Source organism: Halichoerus grypus, chromosome 3 (genome assembly GCF_964656455.1).
Source record: "Halichoerus grypus chromosome 3, mHalGry1.hap1.1, whole genome shotgun sequence".
Classification (NCBI taxonomy): domain Eukaryota; kingdom Metazoa; phylum Chordata; class Mammalia; order Carnivora; family Phocidae; genus Halichoerus; species Halichoerus grypus.
In genome coordinates, this window is record NC_135714.1 from 5,722,688 (window position 1) to 5,740,492 (window position 17,805).

The window sequence follows — 17,805 nt, forward strand, 5'->3', positions numbered from 1 at the left end:
AAAAACATTTGACAGAATTCGGGAACCAGACATAAAAACATCTTCAGCAAACTAGGAATAGAAAAGAAGTTGCTCAATCTGATCAAAGGCATCTCTGAAAAACCTAGAGGCCTAATAATGAAATACTGAATGCTTCTTACTCCTTAACATTAAGATCAAGGCAAGGATGCTCGCATTCATGAGTTCTCATCAACGTACTGAAGGTTACAGCCATTGCAATAAGGCAAGGATAAAAAAATCAATATGGGGGTGGGGGAAAATAGATAAAACTACTTCTACTAGTAGATGTCATCACTGTTGACACAGAAAATCTCAGGGAAACTACAAAACAACTATTACAACTAAAATTTAGTTCCCAAGATTTTAGGATAGAAGATTAAGATATAAAAATTAATTGTATTTTTATATCTAGCATCAAACAATGAAAAATTAAATTAAAAACAATTCCATTAAAATTGATATGATGAGCACTGGATGTTATATTCAACTAATGAATCACTGAACATTATATCAAAAACTAATGACGTACTATACCTTGGCTAATTGAATTTAAATTTAAAAAAATAGTGTCCAAAAAATCCTCATGAAACACTTAAGGAAAATTTTAATACAAATATTATTTAGCACAAAATACTGCTAAAAGAATTAAAAATTATCTAATAATAGGGCGCCTGGGTGGCTCAGTTGGTTAAGCAACTGCCTTCGGCTCGGGTCATGATCCTGGAGTCCCTGGATCGAGTCCCGCATCGGGCTCCCTGCTCGGCAGGGAGTCTGCTTCTCCCTCTGACCCTCCTCCCTCTCATGCTCTCTGTCTCTCATTCTCTCTCTCTCAAATAAATAAATAAAATCTTTAAAAAAAAAAAGAGTTAAAAATTATCTAATAATAAGTAGAGGTAAGTAGAAATAAAGACATATACCATGTTCATGGATTAGAAAACTTGATACTATTAAAATGTCAATTATTATTACGCAGCCATCAAAAGGAATGAGATCTTGCCATTTGCAACGACGTGGATGGAACTGGAGGGTATTATGCTGAGCGAAATAAGTCAAACAGAGAAAGACATGTATCATATGACCTCACTGATATGAGGAATTCTTAATCTCAGGAAACAAACTGAGGGTTGCTGGAGTGGGGCGTGGGGTGGGAGGGATGGGGTGACTGGGTGATAGACACTGGGGAGGGTATGTGCTCTGGTAAGCGCTGTGAATTGTGCAAGACTGTTGAATCTCAGATCTGTATCTCCGAAACAAATAATGCAATATATGTTAAGAAAAAAAAAAAAGAAGAAAAAAAAAATGTCAATTATTTCCAAATTGATACTAGATTTAATGTAATCCCAATAATAATCCCACCAGTTGTTCATAGAAATTGACAAGTAATTTCAAAATTTTTATGAAAATCCAAATACCTAGAATATCCAAAACAGTCTTGAAAAAGAATAAAATTGTAGGATTTATACTACCTTATTTCAAGACTCACTATAAACCTACAATAATTAAGACTTGCATAAGGATCAACAAGTAGGTCAAATGAGCAAAATAAAGAGTCCAAAATTAGACCTCCCACTTATTGAAAATATCTGATTTTATACAAGGTCACCAAAGCAATCCAGTGAGCAAAGGAAAGTCTTTTTAAGAAATGGACTTCCATATACAAAAAATGAACCTCAACACTTACCTCACACACAAAGTTTAAATGAGGATGCATCATAAACTAACCCTATAAGCTAAAGCCATAAAGCTTTCAGAAAGTAAATACAGTAAAATGTCGTCATGACTTGAGTACATTTTCTTGAGCCAAGTTTTCTCACACAAGTCACATTTACAAGCAAAAACACTTAACAAATTAGACTTCATCAAAATTTAAAATACCCATACCTCAAAACACACCACTAGTAAAAAAGTAATAGGCAAACCATATTCTGGTTAAAAAAAAAAAAAAAAAGTCTCAAAGCTGACAAAGGACTGGTATCTGTATATATATCCCACAACTCAATAATAAAAAGAAATCAACCCCCTTTGATATCCTGTTTCATTTCCTTTGGATATTTACCCAGAAGTGGGATTGCTAGATCATATATAGTGGTTCTATTTATAATTTTTTTAGGAACCACCACACTGTTTTCCATAGTGATTGAACCTTTACATTCCCACCAACAGTGCACGAGGGTTCTCTTTTCCCACATCCTCACCAACACTTGTTATCTCTTGTCTTCATGATAACCACTCTAACATGAGTGAGTAGTATCTCATTGTACTTTTCATTTGCATTTTCCTGATGACTAGTTGAGCACCTTTTCATGAACCTGTTGTCCATCTGGATGCCCTATTCAGAAAAATGATTATTTATTTCCTCTGCCCATTTTTTAATAGGATTTTGTTGTTGTTACTGAATTGGAGGAGTTTCTTATATATTTTGGATATTAACCCCTTATGTGATATATGATTTACAAATATATTCTCCCATTCTGCAGGTTGCCTTTTCATTTTGTCGGTTGTTTCTTTGGCTGTGCAGAAGCTTTTTAGCTTGATGTAGTCTCACTTGTTGATTTTTGCTTATGTTGCTTTTGCTTTTGGTATCATATCCAAAAAATCATTGCCAAGATCAGTGTCAAGGAGATTTTTCCCTATGTTTTCCTCTAAGAGTTTTACACTATCAGATCTTATGGATCTTTAATTCATTTCAAGTTAATTTTTGTGGGTGGTATAAGATAGGGGTCCAATTTAATTTTTCTGCATGTGATTATCCAGTTTTCCCAATACCATTTGTTGAATAAACTATCCTTTCTCCATTAAGTATTCTTGGCTCCTTTGTCAAATACTAGTGTCAGAAAGATATATGCACTTTAATTTTATTGTAGCATAATTTACAATAGCCAAGATATGGAAACAACCTTAAGAGTCCATCAATGATGAATGTTAAAAGAAGATACGGTATTCCTACACAATGGAATATCATTCAGCCATAAGAAAGAAAGAAATCCTGCCATTTGTGACAATATGGATGGACCTTGAAGGCATTATGTTAAGTGAGATAAGCCAGACAGGGGAAGACAAACACTGCATGATATCACTTATCTGTGGAATCTAAAAGTGCTGAACTATAGAAACAGAGAGTAGAATGGTAGTTACCAGGGGCCGGGGGTAAGGAAATTGGGGAGGTGTTGTTTAAGGGTACAAACTTGCAACTAGAAGATGAATAAGTTCTGGAGATCTAAAGCACAGCATAGTGATTACACTCAATACCAAACACGTGCAAGTTGCAAAGAGACTAGATCTTAAATGTTCTCACCACAGCAAAGAAATGATAATTATGTGCCATGACAGATGGGTTAGCTAATGCTAGTTGGTAATCACATTGCAATATATAAAGGTATCAAATCAATACAGACACCTTAGACTTACACAATGTTATATGTCAATTATATCTCAATAAATTTTTCTAACAAAATACATGCAATAAAAATATTTAGAAAGTGGGAAAAAAGACAATTAACCTTTTTTTTTTAATGGCAAAAAGTTTTGAACAAAACTCCACAAAGGAAGATACATGACTGGCCATTAGCACATGAAATAAATGTTGATCATTATTAGTCATCAGGAAATGCTCATTCAAGCTACAGTGAGATCCTACTGAACACCCATCAGAAGAGTGAAAGTGAAAATCTGTTGGCAAGGATGTGAAACAAGAGGAAATTTCAGGAGTATAAAATGGCACAACCATCTTGGAAAGCCTTTTGGCTGCATTACACAAAACTAAACATACACCCAGTCTATGATCCAGCAATTCTAATCCTAAATATTTGCCCAAGAGGAAGAGGTCATATGCTTATGAAAAAAAGGCAGCACAACTTTTTGCGGCAACTTTATGAAAAACAGCAAAAACTAGGAACAGTCCTGGAGTCTATCATGATGAAAATGGATTAACAACTGATATATTAATAGAACAGAATACTATTTATCAATGAAAAGGAAAAAACATGCCGCTACACAGCAGCATGGATGAACCTCAAGAACATTAGGCTGCAAAATCATTATGCAAAGTACAAAATATTCAGAAGCATTACACAAAAGAGTGCTTATGTAGGACTCCATTTGCATTAAGTTATACAATAGGCAGACCTCCTCTATAGAGGAGGAGTTGCTGGGGTGAAGATGAGTTTTGACTGGAAAGGCTCAACAGGGGAATTCTGGGTGACAGTAATCTATACCTTGGGGGAGATGCAAATTATACAGATATATGCATTTCTCAAAATTCAGCAAGTGCAAACATAAGATTTGTGCATTTCACTGTATGTACACTTTACATCAAGAAAAACTAGACAAATCTCTTTGATGAAATATTTAAGGGAAGTGTACAGATATTTACAATTCACTATGAAATGCATAAAAGATAAACATGAATTAATAAATGGAAGGATAGAATTTCTTGATAAAATGTTCATGGTAGAGTGTACATGGTGGATATGGGTGCTTACTATAAAATTCTTTCAACTTTGCTGTATTTTTGCAAATTTTCATACTAAAGTGTTAGAAAATATTAATACATATCCAGTCAACCCTGCCCTTTACAGAAAAGGTTACTTTTTGAAGTCTGAACTCAGATCCTCCAAACAGACCCCTGTACACCCGAATCTCCTGGGCTACTCTCCATCAGTGTTCTTCAGACTGGACTTCAATCATCTGTTGCTTGCTCTGCATCCTGCATGTATCTGAGAGATCCTAGAAAGTAGAGGCACCACATCTGGTTCATTTTTGTGACCTCAGAACTTAGAAAGGGGCCCAGAACAAATTGATCCCCCGTACGATGGGTCGGCAGGTGAGGTTGATGGGAGCATGGAGGAGCAAAAAAATGAGGGAATAAAAGAAAGGAAGAAACAAACCAAAGCTGGTTGGTTTTATATCAGCCCCACAGAAACTGCCAATAACAGGACAGGACTCGGGGACAAGAAAACTAAGAGAAACTGCAATGACAAGGGTCCTATTAGAGCCAGAGCTAGATGGTTTGCCAAGAGGATGAGGGCCGTGTAAGATCATGAGCCTTGCCAAGCCTGGCCTGCCAACTGTCAACAGTGAGAGATGTCACACACGGTGAGATGTTCTGGGAACCTAAGTGTACCTGCCTGCCCCAATGTCACACTTATATCCAAACAAATGACCCTTCATGCAAGAACTGTGCATGTCACCTACTTCCAAAAAAGCACATTCAGGGGGACACCTGGGCGACTCAGTCGGTTAAGTGTCTGACTCTTGATTTCAGCTCAGGTCATGATCTCAGGGTTGCAAGATGGAGCTCTGCATCAGGCTCAAGCTCAGCTTGAGATTCTCTCTCTCTCCCTCTGCTCCTACCCCACCCCCACCCCCGCTCTCTCAAAACAAACAAACAAACAAACAAACAAACAAAAAACACGCATTCAGTAAAAGCCTCCCCTACCTGACTTCCTGCTGCCTTGGGGAAAACTGCCTCAGCACTGAGGGGTCACTGCTTACCAAGCAGCACTTTGGATTCTGTGCTGTGCCACCTCATTTAGATCTCATGCAGCCTGACACGGAAGACATCAACATGCCCATTTTACATGTGAGCAAACAGAGGCTCGGACCCTACAAGGCTGCCATTTGAACCCTGTGTGCCTGACTCCCGAGGGTCTGCGTGCTCAGAAACCCTTGCTGGCTGATGCCCCAGGGGTAGTAATCATCCCAGGGGGAAATCTTTGTTTTCTGGAGGATATTGCATAAGGATGAGATGCTCTGCATAAACACAGACCACTGACAGATCAGTCAGCCCTGGCACACCCGTCCCAAATATAGCCCAACCCAGTGGGGTGGAGGAGGCAAGTGGCAGTGCAGACAGAGAACTTGGCTCAAGGGAAAACCGACACTGATACCCCAGCACCCTGGCTGGTGGGGGCCGAAGTGGCCGTGGAGAAGGCCAATTACTCACTTAAGATAACTTTTCTTTTGGGCACGTGTTAGGATGAGCATTGAGCGTTATACGAAACTAATGAATCGTTGAACACTACACTAAAAACTCATGATGTACTATATGCTGGTTAACTGAACATAATAAAAAAAATTTTTTTAGTATACTTGACCCACAATGTTACATTAGTTTCTGGTGTACAACACAGTGATTTGACAAGCTACCTTTCTAGAAGGGTCCTGATGGAGGAAGAGGCCAGAGGCGACTATGGAAGGCTGGGGACAGAAGGAGGGGGAAGATTTGCTAAGATTCACCTTCCGAGAGAGAGGGAAGAGCAGAGCACTGTAGGGCCCACCTGCGGAAGGGCTGCAGGAACCCCAGGCCTCCCTTAGCTCCCCGGACTTCTGGGGATTCTGGCAGCTCGGTCCCAGCCACACCTGCCTTATTTTTAGGAAGCACAGGGAAGAAAGGAAGGAGGGGACCCAGAGGCTGGTCCTGTTCTGGCCAAGGTGGAGGCAGGGAATACTGAGGGACAATGTGGCTGTCAAAGCAGAGAGGACAGCAGGCCCAGAGCAGGGGCCTGGGGACTGGCTGGGGAGGAGTCGAGAGATGCACCTGGGAACTAGGCTGGGACCTGTGTGTCATTCTGAAGGATCATGTGTCTCCCCCCATCACACAGAGCAAACCTCAGGGACACTCTAACCCTACAGTCCAGGGCTGGGGAACTGGTCATCCTCCCTCTTCAGGCTGCCCCGAAGTGTGAGCTTGGGAAAGGGGGCCCTGGGGGAGTGAGCCCCTAAATAAAAGCAGGAGTGGAGGGTTTCACCACGATTTCCAAAGTGGCACTGGTCACATCTAAAACACTATTTCTTAGCATAATACCCTCTAGTTCCATCCACATCATTGCAAATGGCAAGAGTTCGTTCTTTTTGATGGCTGAGTAGTATTCCATTGTATATATATATACCACATCTTCTTTATCCATTCATCTGTTGGACATCTGGGCTCTTTCCATAGTTTGGCTATTGTGGACATTGCTGTTATAAACACTGGGGTGCAGGTGCCCCTTCGGATCACAACATTTGTGTCCTTTGGGTAGATACCTAGTAGTACAATTGCTGGGTCATAGGGTAGCTCTATGTTAGCTAATTGAATTTAAATAAAATAAGTTTAAAAAAATAAAGTACTGTTGCTGAATAATCATTCGCTGAGTCAGACTGGGTTCAAAGTGCCCAGAGCAGAGTAAATGTGCCTGAAACAGTTTCCTAGGGTTTTATTTTTGCTCTGGCCTCTTGTTAGGAAGTGCTTCCCAAACCCTCCTCCTCCCCACTTTGGTTGGACTTGTGCAGGCTCTTGTCTTTCTTACTGCACCATGTGGTAATCAGGATTCTCCAGGGAAACAGAACCAGTGAATAAGAAAGAGAGAGGGAGACAGGAAAAGACAGATTTATTTTAAGGAATTGGTTCCACAATTGTGGCTGGTAAGTCTGAATTCTGCAGGGCAGGCCAGCAGGCTGGAAACCCAGGGGAGTTGGGATTGCCACCTGGAGGCAGGATCCCTTCTTCCTTAGGGGAATCTCAGTCTTTCTCTTGAGACTTCCAACTGATTGTATGAGGCCTACCTACATTATGTGGCGGGGAGGTCATCTGCTTTACCCAAAACCTATGGATTTAAATGCCAATCTCATTTAAAAACTACCTTCACAGGGACATCTAGTCTGGTGTCTGACCAAATACCTGAGTGCCACCACTTAGCCATGCAACCCATAAGATTAACCCATCACATACCAAGTCACAATTTATTGCTTCTCATACCTGCTTTTTCAATAAGATTTCTGCCCTCAGGAAGCCCCCAGTCTTGTCAGCAACACAATACCTAATGCAGCATGTGACCCTGCTCAGTGGCCCAGTGAATGTCAGTTAAATTAACCCAATTCACTTGATAATACAAATGGTCAATCATTTTAATGTGCCCTTGGCCCCACACAGGCTACTCTCAGCATGGCAGCCAAACTTTACAAACAGATCATGTTACTTCTGCAGTCAGAACTCCCCATGGCCTTCCCTTCTCAATCCTGAGCATGATCAGCTAGGTCCTATGTGATCTGGTCCTCGCTGACATCACTGACCTCCTCTCCTGCCATTCTCCCCACCTTGAAGCTCCTCAAAACTACTGACCACACTCCCTTCCAGAGACTTTGCATTTGCTGTTCCCTCCACCTGGAACCTGTCTTTCTCCTTCACTTCCGTTAGGACTCTGCTCACACGGCGTCTTACCACCAAGGGCACCCTGCCACCCTCTGTGAGGGCACTGGCCAGCAGAACTGTCTAGGAGGAAGGAAATGACCTATAATCTGAGCTGTCTGCTCGAGGAGCCAGTGGCACTAGTGTGGCTGCTAAGCACTTAAAATGTGGCCAGTGTGCCTGAGAAACTGAATGTTTATCATCTTCTTTAACGTTAACTAATTTAAATTTAAATATCCACATGTGATTAGCAGCTACCTTATGACAGCTCGCTCTATAAATCAGCAACCTCTCTCTGCCACTATCTCCCAGAACACCACACCCCCCATCTTCCTACATTTTAATGTACTTATTACTATCTAATGTACCATAAATATACATATTTACCTGTTTGTCATCTCTCTCCCTTCTAAATGTAAGGAAAAACACTCGGGTCTATTCAAGTTACTATTAGATCAAAGTCTAGTGCTTAGCACTGGGTAGGTACTCAGTATTCATGGATTGAATTAATAAAAGAACAACAAAAATGGAAAGACAAAGGATGGAAGGAGGGAAGGAAGGATGGAAAAAAGGAGGGAAGGAAGGATGGAAAAAAGGAGGGAAGGAAGGAAGGAAGCAAAAGGAAGGAAGGAAGGAAGGAAAAGGAAGGAAGGAAGGTTAGAAGGAGGGAGGAAGGAAGGATGGAAGGACAGAAGGAAGGAAGGATGGATGGACAGACGAAGGGAGGGAGGACAGAAGGAAGGAAAGAAGGAAGGAAGGGGGAGGGAGGGGAACAGGGGAGGAGGGAGGGAGGGGGAGGAGAAAATGAGAGGAATGGAGAGAACAAAGGAGGGAAGGCTAATTCTATCCAACTTCTTAGATCACTATCTCAGTTTAACTCTATGAGTTGTGAATGGTCTAATCAAGAGTGTGGGGTTGTTAAAACAGCAGGTGCCTGGTCATCAAACAATCTTTGGTTCAAATCCCAGCCAGGACACTTCCTGCCTGTGTGACCACAGGTGGGTCACTCCATCCTTTGGAGTCACCAAGTCTAAGTCTTTCTGTCTAGGTTTTTCTACTTTCATAATAGAAATAATATTTACTTGAGGATATAAGGATATCTGGCATTCAGTATATACTAAAGCAAATATTGCCAAAGGAGATTTCTGAGTAAATGAGAACATACAGGCTCGGCTGGGGGCTCCTTCTTGTTCTCTTCATTGTTTCCATGAGCCTGTCACTGGAAACAGTTGAGGATCACAAATATGTACTTTCCACAAACAAATGTCAAACCTCCCAACAAAGAAAAGCCCAAGACAATTGGATTCACTGTTGAATTTTGCCAAACATTTCAAGGAGAATTAATGCCAATTTTCTCAAACTCTTCCCAAAAACTGAAGAGGAGGGAACATGTCCACTCATGTTACGGGCCCGGCATGACCCTGTCACCAAAGCCAGGCAAAGAAAGACACAAGAAAACAAACTACTACGGACCAATCTATCTGATGACTACGGATGCAAAACTCCTCAACAAACTACTAGCAAACAGAATCCATAGCTCTTTAGGGGATCACACACCATGAGCAAATGCAGTTTATCTCTGGGGTATAAGGACGGTTCAACATACGGAAATCAATTCATGTGATACCCCACAGTAACAAAATAAAAGATAAAATCACATGATTGTCTAAATAGAGGCAGAAAAAGCACTTGACAAAAGTAAGCACAATTCCATGATAAAAATCCTCAACAAAGTTAGGAATAGAAGGGAACACAACAGAGGTCATATATGAAAAGCCTACAATTAACATTATGGTGAAAAACTGAGTTTCCTCTAAGATCAGAAACGAGGCAAGGATACCCACTGTCCCCACTTCTATTCAACATAGTACCAGAAGTCCGAGCCAGAGTATTTAGTCAAAAACAAAATAAAAGGCATCCAAATAGGAAAGAAAGAAGTAAAATCATCCCTGTTTGCAGTTGACACAATCTAATGTATAAAAAATCCTGAAGATGCCACAGAAAAAAATAGAACTAATGAGTTCAGTAAAGTTGCAGGATATAAAATCAACATATAAAAATCAGCTGTGTCTCCATACACTAATAATGAATTTTCTGAAAATGAAATTAAAGAAACAATCCCCTTTACAATAGCACCAAAAAGAATAAACACTTAGGAATAAATTTAACTAATAAAGTGAAAGACTGATATATAGAAAATGACAGGGCGCCTGGGTGGCTCGGTCGTTAAGCATCTGCCTTCAGCTCAGGTCATCATCCCAGGGTCCTGGGATCGAGCCCCGCATCAGGCTCCCTGCTCAGTGGGAAGCCTGCTTCTCCCTCTCCCACTCCCTCTGCTTGTGTTCCCTCTCTCACTGTGTCTCTCTCTGTCAAAATAAATAAATAAAATTAAATTTTAAAAAACCTTGAAAAAAGAAATTATGGCATGAGCAAATGGAAAGGCATCCATTTCATGGATTAGAAGACTTACTATTATCAAAATGTCCACATCACCCAAAGCAATTTACAGATTCAATACAATCGCCATCAAAATCCCAATGGCATTTTTTTTTTACAGAAATAGAAAAAGCAATTATAATTCGTATGGAACCACAAAAGATCACAAACAGCTGAATCAGTCTTGGGCAAAAGCAAAGCTGATGACATCACACTTACTGATTTCAAATTATATTACAAAGTTACAGTCATCAGAACAGCATGGTGCTGGGATAAAAACAGACATAGAGACCAATGGAATCGAATAAAGATCCCAGAAAAAAAAAAATCCATGCATATATGGTCAACTGATCTTTGACCAGGGTACCAAGAATACACAGCAGGGAAATGTAGCCTCTCCAACAAACGGTGCTGGACATCCACACACAAACGAACTTGCACCCTTATCTCACACCACACCCAGAAGGCAACTCAAAATGAGTTAAAAGATTTAATGTTAAATGTTAAGACTTGAAACTATAAACCTCCTAGAAGAAAACATAAAGAAAAAAAAGCTTCATGACTCTAGTCTTAGCAATGATTGCATGGGTATGACATCAAAAACATAGATAACAAAAATAAACAAGTACACCAAACTAAAAAGCTTCTGCACAGTAAAGGAAATAGTCAACAGAATACAATGACAACCTACAGCGTGGGAGAAAATATTCAGAGGCCATATATCTGATAAGGGGTTCATCTCCAACATATGTAAGGAGCTCCTTCAATTCAATAGTTAAAAAAAAATTTAAAAACTAAGAACCTGATTTTAAGATGGGCTACTGACTTGAACAGATGTTTCTCCAAAGAAGATGTACAAATGGCTCACAGCTACGTTAAAACATACTGAACAGGACTAATCATCAGGGAAATGCAAATCAAAACCACAATAAGGGGCACCTGGGTGGCACAGTTGGTTAAGCTTCTGACTCTTGGTTTTGGCTCAAGTCCTGATCTTGGAGTCATTGGATTGAGCCCTGTGTCCGGCTCCATGCTTGGTGCAGAGTCTGCTTGGGATTCTCTCTCCCTCTCCCTCTCCCTTCCTGTCATGCTCTCTCTCTCTCTCTCAAATAAATAAATACATCTTTAAAAAAACACACAATAAAATATCACCTCACACTTGTCAGGGCGGCCACTATCAAAAAACAAAACAACAACAACAACAACAAAGAGCAAATGTTGGCAAGGATGTGGAGAAATTAGAGCCCTTGCACACTCTTTGTTTCTATCGGAATGTAATATGTAATGTTTCTATGGTGGAAATGTAATAGGGCACAGCCACAATGGAAAACAGCATGGAGGTTCCTCAAAAAATTAAAACTAGGACTACCATATGATTCAGCAATCTCACTTCTAGATATTTACCCAAAATAATTGAAATCAGGATCAGGAAGAGATAACTGCACTCCTGTATTCATTGTAGCCTAGTCATAATAGCCAAGATGTGGTAACAATGTAAATGTCCATCAACAACAGATGAATGAATTTTTTTAAAATGTGATATATAGGTACAATGAAATACTATTCAGCTTTTAAAAGAGAAAGAAATTTTACAATACAAATTCTATAATACAACATGGATGAATCTTGAGGAAGCCATGCTAAGTGAAATAAGCCAGTCACAGAAAGACAAATACTGCATGCTTCTACAGATACAAAGTATCTACAAAGTCATAAGTATCAAAGTCCTAGAATCAAAGAAAGGAATGGTGGTTGCCCCGGGCTGAGGGGCTGAGGAAATGGGGAGTTACTAACCAAGAGGCATAAAGTTTCAGCTATGTAAGATAATGAATAAGCTCTAGAGTTCTGCTGTTCAACATTGTACCCATAGTCAACAATAATATATTGCAACCTTAAAAATTTGTTAAGAGGGTAGATCTCATGTCAAGGATTCTTTCCACAATAAAAACTCTTTATAAAATGCCTACACTGCAGGAAAGAGTTGATGTTGGCCATCTCCTAAATTTGTGGCTTTTGTTTTTCCACTTTCCTCATTTAGATACTCAAGGAAGAAAACAGCATAAGCAATCTTGAAATAATTACCATTGTAATCCACCTAACCCAGGGCTGCCGTGGTAACTTAATTTACAAAATGAAATTACAGTGGATCCAAAGGAAACTATTCAGACTTTCTTTCACATTTCAAATTTGGCAAACTGAAAACTTTCTGTCAAACAGGAAATTCCCAGTGCTCAGCAACCAACACAGAAACAGACACGCAGACACGCACATACACATGACCCTAGGGGTTGGGACTTCTATATTTTGTTAATGAAATTTTAAAAAATCCGTCATCCTTACCTTTCCAAAACTCCCTTTGCCAATGGCCCGCAGAATCTGAAAATGGTCAAAGTTGACTGCAAAAGAAAATGAGGGAAAGAAAGAAACAGATCAGATTTGCTAAACCTTGCACGGGTTCTTGAAAGTTCTCCCTACATACCTACCCGTGTATTCCAAATGGCTTCTGGTTTCAATTGCATTATATTTGCCATGGCAACACTCCACCACTGTATGGATACTTCTCAGCACATTTTATTCCCCCCGCCCCAAGCCAACACGTCCCCAGTGGGTATATAGGATGAGAGACATCTTATGGGCTCAGGGGAAGGGATCACAGAGAAAAATCTGGATACTTGGATTACCAAATTCTTGCACTCGCTGTTGTTCCCTTTGCCAGGATGACTTTTCCCTACCTCTGGTTCTTGTCTTACCCATCTGGCACTCTTATCTTGCATGTTCAGATCTTACACACTCAGCTCATCTGTCTCAGTATCCAAGGTGTTAACTCAGTCTCCTTTATGGTATCTGAACCCTCAAATGCAATGACCATATCGTGGGTCTTTCCTGCTTAGACGTCTGTTTAGCCCTGGCACTGTGAGCTACTGGAGAATGGAGACACTGATCCCTCAGTCTCATCTTGGTATTGCCCCATCTCACAGGTCTCCCCATTCTTGCAATTTCTACTGCCTTACTCTGGTCTGGTTTCCGCCCCATCCCTACAGCACAGCAGACCAACAACGCATGGTCATGCCACTAAATCCAATAGACACCTTTCTGTCCTCCTTGTACTTGGTCACTCTGTCCTTTTTGAAGCACCTGCTTGGCTTCTACAGAAGCCAGTTCATGCTTCAGCTCATGCTTTGTGCACACTCAGCTTCATCCTCCCAGCCACTAAATACTAAAGCCTGTCAAGCCTCCATCTACCACCTTCCTTTTCTCACCGGCTTCAAAGGCTTCAGCCACCACCTAATTGCCAATGACTCTCCAAGGAACCTCTTCTCTAGACTCCAGCCTGTATGTACTGATTGATGCCTGCTCCACAGCAACTCTTGAAGGTTCCAAAGCCACCTTGAATCCCACAGGTCCAAATGGAGCTTAGGAGGAGTACTTCATCACACATCTGAACTCGTGCACTCAAAGCCTGGAACTCATCCAACACCCCTCTCTCGCTCAACCCCTTAGCTAGCCCTTCATCAGGTTAGGTCCACTGTACCTCTTGGCTATCTCTCCCATCTGTCCACCGGTAGCCACCCTCTGGTTCAGTCCTCCATCCTCTCTTGACCTTCTCATCCTGGGATATGTGCTTGTTGCAGGCAAGGGGTCTTGTCCATCCTCTGCTCCCACCCCTCGATGCCCCCTCATTGTTTTCCAGGAAAGTAAACTGGGACACAATCAGACCCCCGCCACTTCTCCTGCCGCACCACCCACCACACTCCCTGCACCCACTGAGCTCCAGACACACAAGCTTCTTTTCTGTGCCTAGAACAGTTATTCTCCGTGCCTTTAACGCGCTGCTCCTGGCTGAACACTCACTAGCTCTGCTCCCTCTTTACCCTTTTGTATCCAGGAGAAAACTGTGCTCAGCCTCCAGACTAGTCCGCTCCCTACCACACTCTCCCAGGGCTGTGGGACTTTCCTCCAAAACACACTGTTCTGTATCATTGTACATGGATCTGATTTAAATCAGCTTTTCCCCACTAGACGCTAAGCTCCCTGCAGTCAAAGGGCGTGTCTGTTTCTCCTCCCGCGTCCCCAGCACCTAGCACGGTGCTAGTACACAGTGAGTATGCAACAGCTATTCATCAACTAAAGGGCCGACTGAAAGCAGATCCCCACATTCACAGTGCCAAGCACAACTGCTGGTCCATAATGAGCGTTCGGTAAATATTTTTTAATTAGATTGAATTACAGCCAGTTCCCAATAACTAGGAGAGACATGTCGTTTACAAAAGATGAAGAGAATTGATTAGTTCACTATATTATGGGGGCGAGGATGTGGGGAAGTGAATGAACACAATTAGTTCCCTGTGTACTCAACGTACTTGAAGGAGGACAATTATGTTGAATTGTGTCCCTACAGAACCAAGTCAGAATCCGGTGTGCCATCGCACGCCTAACGTGCTTAGAAGAGAGAGACAATGTTAATAGTTAACTTAGCAAAACCTTGGTTCTTTGACCTACTTCGGTTTGCTTTGCACATAACTTGCCAGGAAAAGAAATTCCAGGCTTTCACCTCTTGCCCACTCACCAAAAGTCAAAGGAGAAGAGAAAAACAAGGTGCCTGGACTGCGTCTGCCAGTTGCCCAGCAATGAGCTAGGAAATTGTGCAGATCTTCTCGGGAGCCCCAAAGCCCCACAGGGCAGGCATCGCTGCGGGCGTCTGCCAGCCGCCCCCCACTCTGCCTCCCCAAAGATTCTCTGCAGCATCAGGATGCCATCCCTCTGGGTCGTGGATTCACCGGCCTGAAAAGCCATTCCTCAACACCCCAACTCCTGCCTGGCCTCAGACATGTGGCTCATGTGCTCTCTCAGGAAGCCTTTCCCCACTCCCAATGCATCCTTCCTCCTTCGTGCCATCTCTGGACCTCCTGTAGACATCTGGCCACTGATGAGGAGAACCCAGCCTGAGTCAGACTTAGGTCCATAACCCAGCTCTGCCACAGCCTTGGGTGAGTCACTGGGCCTCCGTGCGCCTCACTTACCCCACCTATAAAGTGGGAGCATCAGTGCCTACCTTCCACAAAAGTGTAGAATAGTGCCCGACACAGTGCAACCCCCCAAAAAGCCCTCGATGTTTGTGCTGGGGGATGAGGAGCAGTCCTCCCTCTCCTCTGATTTCTCCTAGGAGGGCTATTTCCCTGACCACCCATGGCCTCTTGCCGCATCAAAGGTGGTGTGAGCTGAGTGGTGAGCTGAACAAGGAACCGCAAAGCGTATTTCTGCTTGTTCTGTTCTCTCTCTGGAAACTGTCTTCAAGGAGCAAGCTTCTCCTCTGACCCTTCTTGCCAGAAGCTTCTTAGGGCCAGCCACCATGTGCAGGAGTCTGCGGGGTCCAGAGCTGAAATGAATGGCTGGGGGAGTCTGGCTAATTCTGGGCTTCAGTACCAGGGAGCCCTTGCTGGTGCCTTCCTGGGCCCCACCCCTCAAGCCCAGGAAAGGCGTGGTTCTCACTGCCACCAGCCCCCCGCCCCGTCTTGTCTCTTAACTGGAGAGGGATATTAATTCCCCAGCCAACCGGCAAATGCCAAAACCTATTGTTATTTTAACAATTAGTATTATAATGCTGTAAATAATCTCACTCATCCATATCCCCTACAAAAATGTGTGTTCCTGGAGGGGTGCTAACACAATATATGAGACAAATAGGTACTTACTTAATGTTTATTTGCTTATTGGACTAGATTGGATTTAAATGACTTTGAGCATATGGCCTGTATTCCCCATTTATGTGGCATCTCCCTGAGGCCTGGTACACTGATACTTACATAAATAGTGCCTACATGAACACACTTTGAATAAGTGAAGGGTTTACAGTTGGCTGGTAAGCAGTTTGAAATGACTTCAGTGATGGTGCCAAGCCAAAGACGGGTCTAGAAATGGCATTGTTAACATAGGGCTGTTGGCCCAGAGCAAGAGGACTTGGCTGGGGGACATGAGGGGTTGATGAGCGAGTTTCTTAGGGTGACCCTCTTGTCCTGGTTTGCCTGGGACCTTTCTGGTCTTAGCACTGACAGTCCTGTAGTCCCAGGAAAGCCACGGCAGTCGGTCACCCGCAGGTTTCTAGATCATTAAACTGCCCCACCAGAAGAAGTCACACTCACTCCTGGAGCCAGCTCGGGGACAGTAAGGTCCACTCTTAAAAAGCAATGTCTGTTCAGACCACAAGACACAGAGGGAACTGCCAAGGGTGACACTGTGACAAGCGTGCTGTGAAGGTAGAAACAAGGGGCACACTGTGCCAGTGACCTCACCCAAACAAGACAGCAGTGGCTGTCCGCCTGGAGGACTGTCACATGGACAAGGAAAGGACCCACGGGACATTAAATCACTGGTTGTTTGCCCAGCTAGGCTCAACTCCCCCTGCTTCCTGGATTAGGAAACCTCAGGTCTGTTTAGGGACCAGTGTGGCCAGCCCCAGGCAATGAGACATAACTGGTCTAATCCAGTGGTGTTCATCAGGATCACCTGGAGGCTTAAGACAGATCATGGCCCCACTCCTGAGTTTCTGCAGAGGGGCCAGTGAATTTGCATCCCTAGTAAGTTCCCAGGTGATACTGATTGTCCTGGGGCCATCACAATAATCGGGACAACTGTGCACCCCACTTTCCCAGACACTTGTGTATCTGGCAGTGACCCTGTGACACAGGCCTAGTCAATGAGATCTCAGCAGAGGATTATGGGGCTATTTCTGGGAAAGCATTTTTTTCCTGATGAAAAGGTACAGTTACAGGTAGAGTGGTTCTTCAACCCTCCTGCCTCTTCCTACAAAGGATATGGATATGATGTATGGAGCTATAGCAGCCATCTTGTGACTATGAGGCAAGAGGCCAAGACAGGTGCAGAGAAACCACTCCCTGTTGTTGAGCCTCTGAAACCACGCCAGGAACCACCTACCTCTGGACTTAGTATATTACACACACACAAAAATCTTATTTGCTCAAACCACTGTGGGTCAAGTTTGCTATTTACTGGAAGCCGAAAGCATTCCTTTCAAACACACAAAGCCCGCCACATAGGGATTTAGTAAATGCCAACTATTTTATTGTTGGATTTCCAGCCTCATCGTAATTTTACTAAAAGGTAGAAGAAGAAAGGTTTTTGGGGTATAAACGTAGGGGCTATGGGGCCTGGATATAAAGTCTGACTCCACTCCTCACCAGCTG

At 42.6% G+C, this 17,805-nt stretch overlaps 1 protein-coding gene across 2 annotated transcripts in view; it reads right to left on the reverse strand.

Annotated features, from left to right (window-relative positions):
• The window catches only part of STK32B (serine/threonine kinase 32B), a 369,362-nt gene that overhangs the window by 268,264 nt on the left and 83,293 nt on the right, over positions 1-17,805 (reverse strand). For both annotated transcript variants that reach the window (XM_036085909.2, XM_036085907.2), the window contains exon 2: positions 12,944-12,999. In XM_036085909.2, the coding sequence (XP_035941802.1) occupies positions 12,944-12,999 (56 nt within the window). The remainder of the gene's footprint in view (positions 1-12,943; positions 13,000-17,805) is intronic.